This window comes from Sycon ciliatum, chromosome 10 (genome assembly GCF_964019385.1).
Source record: "Sycon ciliatum chromosome 10, ocSycCili1.1, whole genome shotgun sequence".
Lineage (NCBI taxonomy): Eukaryota > Metazoa > Porifera > Calcarea > Leucosolenida > Sycettidae > Sycon > Sycon ciliatum.
The window spans coordinates 1,889,108-1,904,369 of NC_088652.1; the positions used below are offsets into that span (position 1 = coordinate 1,889,108).

Sequence of the window (15,262 nt, forward strand, 5' to 3'; positions counted from 1 at the left end):
CAAAAAAATGTTCCACGGTTGTTCCCGGCACTCAGCATCAATGGTCATGAACTCAGGCAAACCTCTGCTTGGTAAGGCTTGGTTTGCATAACAAGCCTGAAGGTTCAGAGTACATCCTGATGATAATAATTTGCTGAAAATTCGAAACTGGTACACTTGAATGAGTTCTGAGTTTGCAGTGCTAAGGAACAGAATGCGTGTTCTCAACAGCTCCCATGGAGCCGGACGATTACCGATTCACCATACATAAGACCTGTGTGCAGCAAATAACCTCCTAGGCGTATGTTTGGTTACAAGGATTGACTTAGTATGAAACATAAGATCATCATCTCACCTCTTGGGGCACGAGATGACGTAATGGCACCAGGTGTGCCCGCTTTTGGTTGTTGTGTCTGCGAAGTGCCTGCCATTGCTTTCATTGTACCTGTCAAAGGTCGAGATGTGGTCCGCTTTGTTCGAGGGGTTGCTGCGGGTTGGGCTGCGTGTTTGGTTGCGGGGTGGGCTGTGTGTCTGGTTGTGGTCTGGGTTTTGGGTTTGGTTGCTGGTTGGGCTACGGTTGATTGAGTGCCACCGGGCAGGGATGCGGATGCGGTTGTTGATTGGGTTGTGGGAAGGGATGTGGATGTTGGTGATCTTGTAGGCTGAGTTGTGCGTTGCGTTGTGGGTTGCGCTGCAGGTGGGCTTGTTGGCTGAGTCGTTATCGCCAGTGCATCTGGTCAAACAAAGACAGTCATAGCCATACAACAGCATAATAGGTTATTCACACGACACGCAAACTCGCGAGTGCGCTACTCTTTTTACTCGTGTGACCAAAACGCGTGCAACATATTGAAAACTTTGCTCGGGGGTCCTAGGCCCGCGTTTGTGCTTTGCGCATGTGTAAGACCAGTGAAAATACTTGAGCATGGTACTCGAGTTACATGGATATGCTCGAGTACACAGATGCATGCGAGATTTCCATGGGTTTGTTGTCTGTGTGACTGCGATGGGCAGCTTGTCCACTTTTACACAAACGTGTTTTCGTTCATTTTCACGTCGTGTGAATACCCTATAATACTTGAACAGGTTGCTAGTGGAAACCTGCCAGTCATTATTCTTTTTTCCATTTCAAATATGGGGATTGCTGTAGCTTGTAATACCGTAAAGTACCGCCAGAGCTCCTCACTCCCCGTCCTTTCGTGGTCGCTCTGGGGAGGCAGGCTGGCCGCGAGTGTGTGAGGTGGTCTGTACTGGGGTCATGCACACACCTACGAAGCGACTGTTGCAGTAAAGCAACCGAGGTTTGGTGAAGGTAAATTCCATGTTGTTCATGCTGGCTGCAGCGCTCTGCACTGCACTTCACATGACGCACCGTACAAGTAAAATATGACGCAACCCCAAAGTTGCAAAAACAGAGTGAACCCCGTACGACTTCATTTGCACCAGACTGTGTGACGTTCACTTCTACTTCAGTATGACCGGAAACGAGAGTCCTGTTTTTTCCATAATTCAGGGCGAGGTACTAGGTGCTCTCGCGGTACTTTACAGCAGTTCAAATCTTGACAATCAGTGGGAAAGAGATACATAACATGTCACGCGTTCGTTCGTGATGATACCTATGGTTGTGTCGGTGATGATCGACCTTGGCATAATACGATAAGGTTTCAGTGTCTTCTCCTTTCTAGGGGCGGACAGGCAGAACGCACTGCCAATGGCTTGCCGCATGTGAATTTCTTTCATCAATCAAACAACTCCTAGGAGAACCGGTAAAATGGCGTTTACACCAGAGGGGGGGTGGACATCAGGGGGAATACCCTAGTAAAACAAGCATAGCCAACCAGCAAACACAGGTCCTGATCCTCACCACTTGATTTTCATCCGTAGAGGGCTCAATTTGCCAAAAGCAAAGAGCGGAATACACGGACAGAAGAACGAGCAGTCGCGTTTTTCGTAACTTAGCTTCATGAACTGAATCAATCATCAGACGAAAGTAGACAGGTCCTGATCTTCAAAATATTGATTCAGCCAATGAGGTGACCAAAAAGCTATTAATTTCTGAAAAGGTCCTCACCTTCAAAGCAGATACGAAGAACATTGGTAAGTCTAGCAGCTGGTGGCGGAGTAATGATTCCGAAGCTTTCCCCGTCGAACTGTAGCAATTCACCATTTTGGGTCCAGAAGATAACCACTGGTCTACGCCACAACCAAAGAGCGCTTTGGATCAGGTCCTTGAAGCAGGGAATTTGAACTCGTGATAAGGCTGGAAGCTGACCATTACAAAACTTGTGCGAAGCGGAATGGTTGTACGGGCCAAGCTGCGACTTGAACCACACCTTGTCGGAACCGCACGTCTTGTGCAAGGGCACTGTGTGACACAAACACGAAAGCAACATGAAGGCAGGAAATCAGACTCGCATCGCTCATTGCATCATTTCCAGCACTTGTCTTTCACTGACCATGGTATGTACTGTACAGTGAGGTGTAATTATTGTACAAAGGATTTCATTGCGCTGTCTTGTCCACACACACACACAAAGCAACGTAGCAAGGTTTGTAGCCAGAATGTTTTTTGTAACAATTCTCCTGTGGAGCAACGCCACAATACATGGACAATACATGTAGCATACATGTAGCATACATGTAGCATAATTATGATTATAATTATAACAATCGTGTTGTGAAGTGGCTGCAGTGGAGCTTGGGCACCTCAGCCTGAAAGTGAAAGGACACAGTAAATAAAACCAGCACTAATGCAGAGAATAAGAAGCAGAGTATCATTCTGCAGCTGGTGTTACATGTAGTTAAGTAGGGATACGGCCAGGTTTCGGTATCCTATTTTCGGTTTTAGAAATATTAGAGCATTCAAAAACACCAATTTTCACCCATCCCCAATCATCCTATATTATCTGTGTTTCCCTGGTTGTCTAACCTATTGTACCGCAGAAATATGGTCAACACGTTTACATTCATCAGATTAAATCCTGCCCCCGTTGTGTGGTTCAGGTGTACAGACAGGCAGACAGACAGACAGACAGACAGACAGACAGACAGACAGACAGACAGACAGACAGACAGACAGACAGACAGACAGACTAGCCCTTGGCGGATTATGCCGCTATAATATTTGGCATAATCTTGGGATTTATTATTACAGGGGGTTTCGTCAAAAGATTATGCTCCAATTCCAACGCGTAAGGTCGGCATAATCTTTCGGTTAAGGCAAAAATTATGCTTAGGGCATGGCCGTGTGTGTTGTGTGGTTTCTCAATCCTCTATGCACAGCATGAATACATAGTGGAACGGAGCATAATTCAGCATAATTGTGGCATAATCAAAAGCATAATTTGACGATTGGCCGAGCATAGTCCGCCAATGGCTAAGACAGACAGACAGACAGACAGATTGACCGAAAAACAGACTGTAGTGCCGATAGACTGACAGACAGATGAGTAGACGAACACACGACGAGACGTACAGAACACAGGATGTAGTCAAACACAGGATGTAGTCTAACACAGGATGTAGTCGAACACAGGATGTAGTCGAACACAGGATGTAGTCGAACACAGGATGTAGTCGAACACAGTCGTGATGCACTAGCCGTATGCTCATCTCTGACTGATGGACTCACTAGTGTTTCTGCCTGGTGGTTGGCTGATCTACGCCTACTTTTAAACACCACGAAGACACAAGTTATGTCCATAAAGCCCCGTGGTCTGCAAGACATCCGCCATCCAGTACGGTGTGTTTAGGACGTTCGACAAGCTTTACATTGTGTGAAGTACCTTGGAGTTCACGTGGATGACCACATGGCTTGGGATATACATGTCAATCACCAGGTGCGGAAAGCCCGACAAGCAATCGGTAAGCTATGGCGGCATGGACATGGCCTGACAGTGAATGCCCGCCGCACTTGGTACATTGGCATGATCCAGTCCACAGTCCATCCAGCTCTTTCTCAGCATGCACTCGGTCGTCTGGAGCGTATGACCAAGGTAGGGGTACCGGGTCTGGTCTATTTTGTTGGCACCAACGGCTACCTCTACCGCTTCTTTGCTTGCACAGACACTCGTCCTTCCTCTCGTCCACATACTTCAAATAATTATAACGTTAGACTAAAACTATTAGTAATCTTCCAAAGCCGTATCCAGTCTGCTACAAGTCCCCTTTTCGACAATTTCTTTAGTCTAATTAAATGTCGCAATTGCAGTTGCATGCAATTGTCAGGATAATTTTGGGTTCCAAAGGGTTAATGCAGCATGCCCGACTAACCACCGCATCACTCGTGGTCACTCCTTCATTCTCCTGCAAATACCCTTCCTCAGAGGCCCTTATGGCCGATCGTCAATCCAGTTTGTGGGAAGGGTATTGTGAAACAGTCTCTCGGCTGAACTTCGATGCATTGGGAGAGAAGAAGTGGTTGATGCATTGCGCTCGCAAGACCTCCTTATTCTCCCAGTTGCCTAAACCGCTTTTTGTACGTGCAAAAGATCTGGATCTTACTCCTGCTTCCTTTTTTCTTTTTTTTCTTTTTTTTACTAGAGCCATGTAAATCCGTCATGTGTGAACCATGAATAAGGGGAGTGGTGGCGTGGTCTGGGATGCTCTGCCGACCTTGGGTCTCGGCTTCATCACAACCAGGCGCGCCAATAGCAGAGAGAGAGAGAGAGAGTCTTAATCTATACTACATTATCCTCTGCATTCTATCTCCCTTCCATGCCTGTTTTTCTCCCCTACCCACTCTCTTTCTGCCCTCGGCTCTTCTAAGTCGTCTCCATGTGAGAAGGCACCATTTCCTGTTTGGTTGAACGACTATACTTAATTTAATTTATTATTTAATTTTTAATTTTTAAAATTTAAAATTTATTTTTAGTATAAATAGAAGCTCAACAACAACAATAAAGCACAGATGTGGACGAATCACAGAACAGGTAGAATACTTCACCGTGACTCGACAAACATACACACAGACAGACATACAGATAGCCAGACATACAGATAGACAGACTTACTGACTGAAAGGCAGACAGACAGGCGCACACACATACATACACACACTGGCAGTCAGGCGGGCAGCCAGCCAGACATACATACATGTACATGCAGACATACAGACAGACATATTATTATAGAAAGAACGTAAAATGGACAGACAGACAAGGGGAGACAAACAGACAGAAAGACAGACAGATTGTAAGACGTCAGACAGACAGACAGACATACATACAAACAGACAGACATACATACAAACAGGTCATTTTTAGAAATGCGTTATATCAAGGTAATTGTTCTTACCTATGCACAATGAGTGAGCTGTCCCCCATCGACTCGGAGGAAGCAAACTGTCAACCATTTGAAAGCCAATAGATTGAATTCCGGATTGGATCTTTACCCACACCCTCGCAGATGAACTGAGCTCTGAAAACCTGACATATTCCCTTAAATCATGTGTGACGCTAGTAGACTCTGTCAGAGGATTGCTTAACATGTTGCTGTCCGCGCCACGGCACTGCGCCATGGCTTCGTTGGCGGACGTAGGTGATTCACCAAGTCCCATGGTGCTATCGTAGTCCGTGTCATCTGTTTGACAATGTTAAATAGGAAAACATTTGCACAGTCGCAGACACACACACACACACAGACACACACCAACACACATGTCCACAGACACACGGACACACACACCAACACACAGACACACACATACACACAAACACAGACACACACACACACACCCACATCCACAGACAGACCGATAGAGAAACACACATACACGCACACAATCCCACAAACACCAGAGTGGGTATATGCGAGGGAGAAGCGTGAGGAAGGAACACAGGAAAGTGAGTGCTGGACGTGAGTGTGTACATCTAGTCATCTAGGAAGAGTGTTGAAACAGAAGTTCGTTATTGTATACTTTATTTATAGTGGAAATTAAAACAGGCAAAATGCCTACTAACATTGGACCCACTTTGAATAAAATATTTTATAAAGGATATTGTGGAAAAGTAGAGATAGGACGTTAGTGTGAGATCAGGTAAACAGAACGTACCAGCAAGGGTTCGCTAAAAATGTAGCTTCGCATTTTGTACATGCGGATTTATTGTAGTCGAGATCGACGGACAATGTTCAAATTTCAAAGTATCATTTTATTCAGGGTTTGACGGAGTTGAAACGGAAGAGCCTCAATTGTCCACGCATTTCCCAAGTGTTCTATGCAGTACAGTCATGTAGTCAGGGATTACCGGGTGTTAGCGGCTGTCGTGAATTCCCTTCAGGAACTGGGACGATAACTTACTCTGTATTGTCATAGGCAGTTCATTGTCACTAGCGTGTAACTTGCGCGTGAATGACATATACGGTTCTATTTCTATTTTCCCTCTCTCTCTCTCTCTCTCTCTCTCTCTCTCTCTCTCTCTCTCTCTCTCTCTCTCTCTCTCTCTCTCTCTCTCTCTCTCTCTCTCTCTCTCTCTCTCTCTCTCTCTCTCTCTCTCTCTCTCTCTCTCTCTCTCTCTCTCTCTCTCTCTCTCTCTCTCTCTCTCTCTTTCTCTCTCTGCTATTGGCGCGCCTGGTTGTGATGAAGCCGAGACCCAAGGTCGGCAGAGCATCCCAGAGCACGCCACCACTCCCCTTATTCATGGCTCACACATGACGGGTTTACGTGGCTCTAGTAAAAAAAAAAAATTGTGTGAATGCGCCAACCGTGAGGGCACAATTGCACACACATCAATTGTATGACTGTAGAAATGAGCCGTGGTTTACAAGAGTTTGTTTAGACGCCACATGCCTTTATCCAAGTTGCGATACTAAGTTTGAAACAATTAAGAGTCCATCTTAAACCAGTGCGCATATACATGTATAGCAGTATGATGGGAAAGGGTAAAGGGTTAATGTCAAAGAATAGATCCTGCATGCACCAGGAATATGTGTTTAGAATGGAGCTCATACTACAAGCCATTGTAAGTAATTTGTAACCCCACCCCTCTGAAATTCGTAGGCTTCCTTACTTTAAAAAAAGTAATGTTTATATTTATGAATAGGCGACGAGGAGACAATACCTTTATTAAGGCGATTAATAGTACCGGTATAAGTGAAGCGGACATTACGAAATGATGAATGAGAATACATGTATCAAAATTGATGTTCCTAATCGATTTTCTTGAGACTATCATCAGGGGAAAATCGCACCTCACCTTATACCTCACCTTGTATACACCTTGTATACTTCCCACTATCCCATAGACCTATAAGTAGTTTGTTTCTCCGTATAGCCTCTTTTGTGAGACGATTTTTCCCTGATGATAGTCTCAAGAAAATCGATTTGGAACATCAATTTTGATACATGTATTCTCATTCATCATTTCGTAATGTCCGCTTCACTTATACTATTAATCGTTTACAGTTGCTGAGCATGACGAAAGAAATGTTCTGGAAAACGAGTTCTGGCCCGAGCATGTAACAGCACGAGAATGGAAGTTCAAGAACCCACCCCTCCCCAAGAAATCATAAACTGTGATGTTGAATCCACACGCACCCATCTTTTTTCCCACATCACCACACGCTTTTACTCTTAACCCAAATGCAGCCCCGTTCTCTCCCGGCCGACAATCGCAAGTGACCGCACTGAACCCTCTTGCTCCACCACTCCAACCGCCCCCTTTGACTTTCAATTTTTCACCTTGTATTCCTGATATGAAGTCTCCGTCGAGTATCAGGATCTGCACAGTTAACGCATGCAGCTGGCTGAAGCGGGCTGATGAGATTAAAAACTTATTCTGCACATCTCAACTAGATATCTTGGGCATAACTGAAACCTGGTTGACTCCTGATATCACAAGTTCAATATTAACACCGTCAGCTGAATACAAAATTATCCGGCATGACCGTCACAACAATACCGTGCGACGTGGAGGTGGAGTGGCATTCCTCCTCCACCCTTCCATTTCCCATGCTACCAAACATCGTCCAGATCTTCAGCCTGCTGATCCAACCATTGAAATTGTGTGCATAGAACTAGAGCATCGCCCCAACTCCACGTTTGTGTTCTGTTGTTACCGTCCTCCTTGGCAGCCACCTGATCAGTTCTGCAGCGCACTCCGGACCTGCATTCAATCAATATCTTGTCCTCAAGCTTCCATATTTGTCATTGGCGACTTTAACGCTCGCCTCTCGAAATGGCTAGCATCCGATCCTGATACACCTGCTGGTACATGCATGTATGACACCCTGGATGATCTGGGCTTATCGCAACTTGTGGATCAACAGCCTACCCGCTACTCCGCAAGTGGTAAGAGTTCATCACTACTCGACCTAGTTATCACTAATGCTCCAATAGCAGTCTCCCATCTCACCATCCTCCCACCGGTATCTGATCACTGTCCTGTAGTTTTCGATGTCGTCCACAACCGATCAGCAGGCTCCACAGCCCAAATATCTTCTGCACAAAACACCTGGCTCGACTTTGCCCACACGGACTGGCAAGCATTTAACAACCACGTGTGGCAACTACCCTTGCTAGATGCCGTCCAAAATGCGCAAACAGTTGATGAGGCCTGGTCATTGTGGCGCACAGCGCTGGAAGACTCTGTATCGTTGTTTGTTCCCGTTGTCCGGAGAAGCACATTTCCATCAAACAAGCCTTGGTACTCTGCTGTTCACCATCGTCAGAGGCGGCTTCGGGATCGCCTTTTCGCCAAGGCCAAACGTCTCGGATCTACAGATAGTTGGATAGCGTATAGACTCTCACGTAACTGTCTTACCTCCTTGCTCCGGAAGGCGAAACGCCATTATCACGAGAGGATGGCGAGAGACATGGCTCAGCATCATGGAACTCGTACATGGTGGCGCAAAGCAAAGATCCTTTGTAATGTGAATCGCCCGTCTCCGGTTATCCCTGACCTCTACCATGACAACCAAGCCTACCCAGCCACGAGTAATACGGAAAAGACGAATCTCCTAGCCAAAGTGTTTGCGAGCTACAGCCAGGCGCCACTGCTAACACCTGACCTGCACTCAGCTGGTATTTTAACACCCACGTCCACTGTGAAGTTCTCCATACAACCATTCTCTGTGCAGTCCGTATTTGACACGCTATCCAGACTTCCCATTCAACGTAAAACCGCTGGACTGCTGAACAATCGCATCCTTCGTGAAACAGCTGAGGTCACGTCACAGTCTCTTTCCGCCCTTTTCAACCGCTGCTTGCTGTCCAGTACTCAGCCCAGGGAGTGGAAATCTGCCGTTGTTGTACCTGTGTTCAAGGGAAAAGGTAATCCTTCTCACCCAGTCAATTACCGTCCTATATCGCTGTTAAATGCAGTTGCCAAATTGTATGAGTCTATGATTAGCCGTCAGTTTTACTCGTTTGTTGAGAGCCATAAAATTATCAGTTCCAGCCAGTTTGGCTTTTGTCGAAAGAGGTCAACAGTTGACCAATTGGTACAGCTTACCTCAATTGTTTCGCGTGCATTTGACTCTAAGTCTTCTTGTGACCAGCTGTTCCTTGATTTTTCTAAGGCCTTTGACAGAGTTAGTCATCATTTAGTTATTCAATCTGTTTCAGGTTGGTGTTCTCTTTCTGCCTGTTCTTGGGTGAAGGACTTTATCAGTGATCGTAGTATTTGCGTTCGCATTGGCCAAACTCTTTCTGACCCTTTGCCCATCACCGCTGGCGTACCCCAAGGTTCCCATCTCGGCCCGCTTCTTTTTAACCTGTGCATCAACTCCTTTCCTGATGCCCCTGCTTCTAGTACCCTATCCCTTTTTGCTGATGACTCTAATTTAATTCTTGTTTCTCCAGCAAACACCTCACTTCCTATCCATCATGCATTGCTCCAGACTGACATTGATAAGTGTTGTCAATGGTCATCAGCTACTGCCATGACGTTTAACACCAGTAAATGCGTCCACCTACCCTTTCAAAAATATGCATTAGCCCCCGGCCCGTCATCCCCCTTGACAATGAACGGTGTGCCTATTCAGAAAGGTGATAGCCACTGTCATCTCGGCGTGACTATCACTCCTTCACTAAATTTTTCTGACCATATAAAATCTATCACCCATAAGTTTCGCAGTCGTGTTTTTCTGTTGCGCCATATGGCCCATTTCCTTTCTGCTTCAACCGTGAATTTGCTCTACAAGTGTTACGTACGACCACTGTTAGAATACGCAGTCCCTGTCTGGTCATTCGCCGTATCCCATTCAGATTCGCTTACGTTAGACCGACTGCAAGCCGTTGCTGCTCGTTCATATCTGCTTTGTAAGACCCGGCACCCTCCTGAGTGGGAAACTCCGAAGCAGATTCTTAATCGTACTTGTGACTGGTCATCCCTGAAGTGGCGTCGTCAGATTCTGTCCTTGCTGTATTTTCATCATGTGTTTTACCAGTTTCCGTCTTTGCTAATTCGTTTCAAATTCAATGTATCCCTTAGTTGTCGTCACCCGTCCTCTATAGTTTTACCTCGTTCTGGCGCCCATTTCCTTAAATCCCCTCTCTTCAGTTTATCTGTGGAATGGAACAAACTTCCAGAACACATCCGCTGCGTTCAGTCCTCTGTCAATTTTCGCATTGCTCTAAAGGCTCATTACTCTCAGCATAGATATTCTCTGACTGGAATTCCGAACTTTTCCGTTTGAGAATTTTTTTCCTTGAAATTAATCCTTGCTGGGTTTTTTTTCATCTAAATGTCCCGCTATTATCTGCAGAGGTGATTTCTTCCCTCGTCGATTTCTTTCCTGCTTTTATACCTCGATATTTAGGTACTTGTTTCCCTTCTTCCCATGCTTCATCTTCCACTCTCCTCTCCCCATTTCCCCATTTTTCTTGCGATATTTATGTGGGAGACTTCCGTGATAAGCATCCATTTGCTTTTGGAGAATCCTTTTAAATAAATACAATACAATACAATACAATACAATACATAAGTGGGTATACCCAGGTTTCAACAGTGCTCAACACCACAGGGGCGGAGCGTAACCACAAAGGTCAAAAGAATGGTTTCACCAATTATAGAAACATACGTTGTAACGCTGCGTTTCATGCACGTAGCTAAATGCTAAGGCAATCATCAGACAACAGTTGTCTGATGATTGCCTTAGCATTTAGCTACGTGCATGAAACGCAGCGTTACAACGTATGTTTCTATAATTGGTGAAACCATTCTTTTTGATCTATTAATCGTTTATATTTATATTTATATTAATTTTATTACAAAATCTCAAGAATCGGTGGAAACACCGGCCAATGAGTGGGTGATTGCCAATTATCGTTTCCAAAAATAAGGGGAGGGAAAAAGAAAGAGTAGCGAAATGAACAGCAACAACAACTCCGTTTGCTGGGTTGATTTTGTATGATTGTAGACTGATAATAAATAATTTGTTATCTTTCCTATTGACCATAGGCCATCGTGGAAATATAGAATAAAACGCCTACGTCCTTAGTCAGAATTCTTACATGAGTTCAGGCATTCACTTGGACGTCCCTGCCTTCCGGGAATAGCAGGGGTACCAGGCAGCGTGTAGGAAGGGAGCGAACACTCGCATCGATAGCTATGCTCAGATGGCACACACTGGGTGTTGAGGCCACAGAGAAACGGATCATCAGTGCATCGGAGGCCTGCCAGAAAGCGAAAACAAAACGAGTGAGAAGTGCACAATGAGAACAGGAAGTGAGAGATCGCAGTCTCCAATGCTCTTTCTGTATTTGGGCGGCACTGATCTCTGCACTAAAGACACACATGTTTTTCTATCTCAGATTCCAGACCATGAATGGAAAGTTAGTGCCAGGGCCAGGTGATAATGTAGTATAAACGTCAAATATGTCAATCTTGGACGTGGAACGTAGTCTTTGTGTAGTGTAAACGTCAATATGTCCATCTTGGACGTGGAACGTAGTCTTTGTGTAGTGTAAACGTCAATATGTCCATCTTGGACGTGGAACGTAGTCTTTGTGTAGTGTAAACGTCAATATGTCCATCTTGGACGCGGAACGTAGTCTTTGTGTAGTATAAACGTCAAATATGTCAATCTTGGACGTGGAACGTAGTCTTTGTGTAGTGTAAACGTCAATATGTCCATCTTGGACGTGGAACGTAGTCTTTGTGTAGTGTAAACGTCAATATGTCCATCTTGGACGTGGAACGTAGTCTTTGTGTAGTATACACATCAATATGTCAATCTTGGACGTGGAACGTAGTCTTTGTGTAGTGTAAACGTCGATATGTCCATCTTGGACGTGGAACGTAGTCTTTGTGTAGTGACCGTAGCGACGTGCACAAAGCTCACGTGTTTATATCCGGTTATAAGCGCACATTCATCTATACGCGTATGGGCTTATAAGCGAACCCAATCCCGCGCGGAAGCTACCATAATATACCATATTTACAGTAATTAATGTGCAATTTCCAATTTCCACAATGGTAATACAGTGGTCCCTCTATAATCCGGCACCATTTGTGCCACGAAAATCTGCTGGATTAGGGAGGGTGCTGGATTAACAAATCTGATTTACTGCTGCAATGTGCATGAAGAGGACATTTTGGCTACTGAAAATCGTGCTGGTTTATCGAGGGTGCTGGATTATAAAGTGCCGGATTAGAGAGGGACGACTGTACAACTACTTTGAAGTAAAAGCACGTGTGCCCATACACATACATGTACTTAAGTGCATGTACACAAGAGAGAGTTTGGAAGCTTTGTTACAACTCTGAGTTTCACGTATTACTACGATCATCAGGCAACTGATGGATCCAAAACGGGCAGCTAGAACATAATGGGGAGCAAGGTGGGAAATTCTGAGGGTGCCATAGGCGTAAGTGCATGTATAATTATGGGACCAATCGACCTTCAACAAATGTCATAATAATATTATGGCAAAAGCTCGCATAATACCGAATTAATATTTTTAAAGCGAATGGGCCTAACTGAGGGTCATGACAATAATATTATCCTGGTAACACAGACATGGTAACTGAAGACATAATGTCAGTAACGTACGCGTGACGGTGAGCTGGATTGTCCTAGTGTCGTTCCTGATTGCATTGCTCACGGTACACGTGTAGTTACCAGACTCTGCCAGCGACGATGCTCCTATGCTCAGTGAGTTGGGTTGCGGCGAAACAAATGCTGCCACCTGCGTGCCCTTGAAGAACCAGGTTGTTGTCATTGGCTCATCTCCCCTGTACCGGCAGTCCAAGCTGACAGCACTGCCCTCTTTTACCACTTGTGTCGGCGTGATATAGACGACCATTGCGGGCACTGTGAGCACAAAGCAAAGAATGAAGAACACGGGAACGTACAGACGCAGAACGGTAGCATGGTGACGACATACAATGTACATGTGCATGTACATGTAGCTGCGCGCCTGCAGTCACGTGACCCATCGACCACCACTTGAACAAGTACATGTAACTGGTACAGTACAGATTGTTACTGTTTGCACTAGCATGCATCTTCATTGCAGGAGACGAAGTGTGGACTACCGTATGGTCAGATGACCTCAGGATTGTTAAAAGTTATGCGTGTAACACAGACAAAAAGAAAGATAGGGGGAGGGAGACGGAGAGAGAGAGAGAGAAAGTACGAGAATCAACTGCGAAGCTCACACAATTGTTCTTTACGCCATTGTTGTTGTGCTTGAAATAATGTATGCTACAACTGAGCCAGCCTTATTTCCATTTTGTATCTTGATGAAGGCACAAGGGCGAATACTCAGTGGTGATTACAATTAAAATTTCAGGGCAAGACCACGGTCGTATGGATGAAGGTACTAATCTGAAGAGATACTGCATGCACCCCCTTCTCTTACAATGAATCACACTAAGCGTTGCGTTGTACACGACGAAGACATGCATGCAGACAGGTGGAGCACACTAAGCGTTGCGTTGTACAAGACGAAAACATGCATGCAGACAGGTGAAATACAGTGTGGCAGTATCGTTTGGGCAACTTTCAGACAATTCAAAAGCGAAACTGATTTGCTCGGATCTCGCAAGAAGTAAAACACTACGACATTAGAACACGTCGTCATTGTTAGCATAGCGAGCTGCACAACAGACCACAGCTGTGCTCAGTGCAATCTGAACCAGAGTCATTTTCGGGGCTCTCAAATCTCACTGCCATTCAAACTTGCTAAATATTCCAGCCCCCCCCCTTCACAAAGTTCACCGTTTTATGCTGGCTAGAGTGCAAACATCAGCCACTGATGCCTATTTTGATCAGTTGACACTCTACCGTTTCTTTCTTCTTATCAACATGCAAAAGAAACAAATCACAAAAGAATCAAGAATTTTTGAAACTCGGATGTTGAGCCATAAATAAATATTACTCTTGGAGAGTTAAGAGAGAGAGAGAGAGAGAGAGAGAGAGTTACTCTTAACTCGTATCCATATGTCCTTTTCTTTTCTGATTAAAGAATACTTTAAAGATAGAATAAAGGAGAGGATCAAAAGTCTAATTGGAAACGTTTGCAAGGTACAACAATTACACGCAGGATACTTGTACTTCTCTTTGAAGTAAGTTGGAACGTGCAAGAATTTTTAACACAAGAAAAGCAAACTTAGAAGTTGCGACCTCGGCGGTAATAGTCATGAAGTTGATTGCTCCAACTAGGAAGAAGCGTGTGTTCCTAGTTGGAACAATCAACTTCATGACAAGAAAAGCAGTAGAATTTAGCTTCAGCTGACCTTTAACACGTATTCGGAAAGTTCGGGATACCCTACCCATTGCACACGTATAGTTCCCAGTTAGGTCTGAGGTGATACGTGACGGCCATACCAGTTTACTGCCGGTGCGGTACTCTCCATTCAAAACGGCGCCGCCGTCTACAGTGTCAGTGATGACGGTAAAACCATGGCTGCCATTCGTGATGCGGATTCCATTGAAGAACCAAATTGACTCGCCGTAGGTCAGTGGAATGCCGGCCCTGTTGTAGTAGAACGCGTATGCCTGGACCTGGCAATAGACATTGGCGATGTGCAGTGGTGCTGTGGAGTTCTCTAGCAGTGTGTAGGGATCAGTTGCATGTCTATGCGGCTCACGCGTATGGTTGGTATTCGTCTGGTAATCGGAGGTCAGTGACATTGTAAATTGGGCTAAAAACATGCGGTGCATCGACACAAGAACTGCACGTGTCAGACAATTCATCAGCAGTAAAGGGATAATTTCGGGGAGACAAGCTAACTTACCGACATCAATGTATTCATTTAAGATTGGGAAGAGCAAAAGCACATTTTGCACCCAACAAGCTAGAATATGATAGTTTCGTGAAAAGACCTTTGCCAGCCTA

The 15,262-nt window shown here is 45.0% G+C and overlaps 1 protein-coding gene and 1 long non-coding RNA gene across 2 annotated transcripts; both read right to left on the minus strand.

The window, feature by feature from the left end:
• Positions 1-355: 355 nt before the first annotated feature.
• LOC135825860 (uncharacterized) lies at positions 356-5,343 on the minus strand. The gene is made up of 3 exons (XR_010555158.1): positions 5,275-5,343; positions 2,051-2,344; positions 356-712 (listed from the first exon to the last, which is right to left on the minus strand). It is a non-coding gene; the product is annotated as an uncharacterized LOC135825860 (long non-coding RNA).
• Positions 5,344-5,367: 24 nt separating this feature from the next.
• On the minus strand, positions 5,368-15,057 carry LOC135826216 (uncharacterized). The gene is made up of 5 exons (XM_065338847.1): positions 14,661-15,057; positions 12,973-13,233; positions 11,432-11,593; positions 5,435-5,559; positions 5,368-5,397 (listed from the first exon to the last, which is right to left on the minus strand). The coding sequence occupies exons 1-5, from the start codon at positions 15,055-15,057 to the stop codon at positions 5,368-5,370; spliced, it is 975 nt and encodes a 324-aa protein (XP_065194919.1).
• Between the last annotated feature and the right edge of the window lie 205 nt (positions 15,058-15,262).

Bases quoted from the DNA above. Each gene is read 5' to 3' on its own strand.
- LOC135826216 (XM_065338847.1), bottom strand. From the start codon at position 15,057: ATGTCACTGACCTCCGATTACCAGACGAATACCAACCATACGCGTGAG. The intron at 13,234-14,660 runs GTCAGCTGAAGC...TTGTGCTCACAG, and splicing joins TTTCCGAATACGTGTTAAAG to TGCCCGCAATGGTCGTCTAT. The intron at 11,594-12,972 runs GTACGTTACTGA...GCTTTCTGGCAG, and splicing joins AATCCAGCTCACCGTCACGC to GCCTCCGATGCACTGATGAT.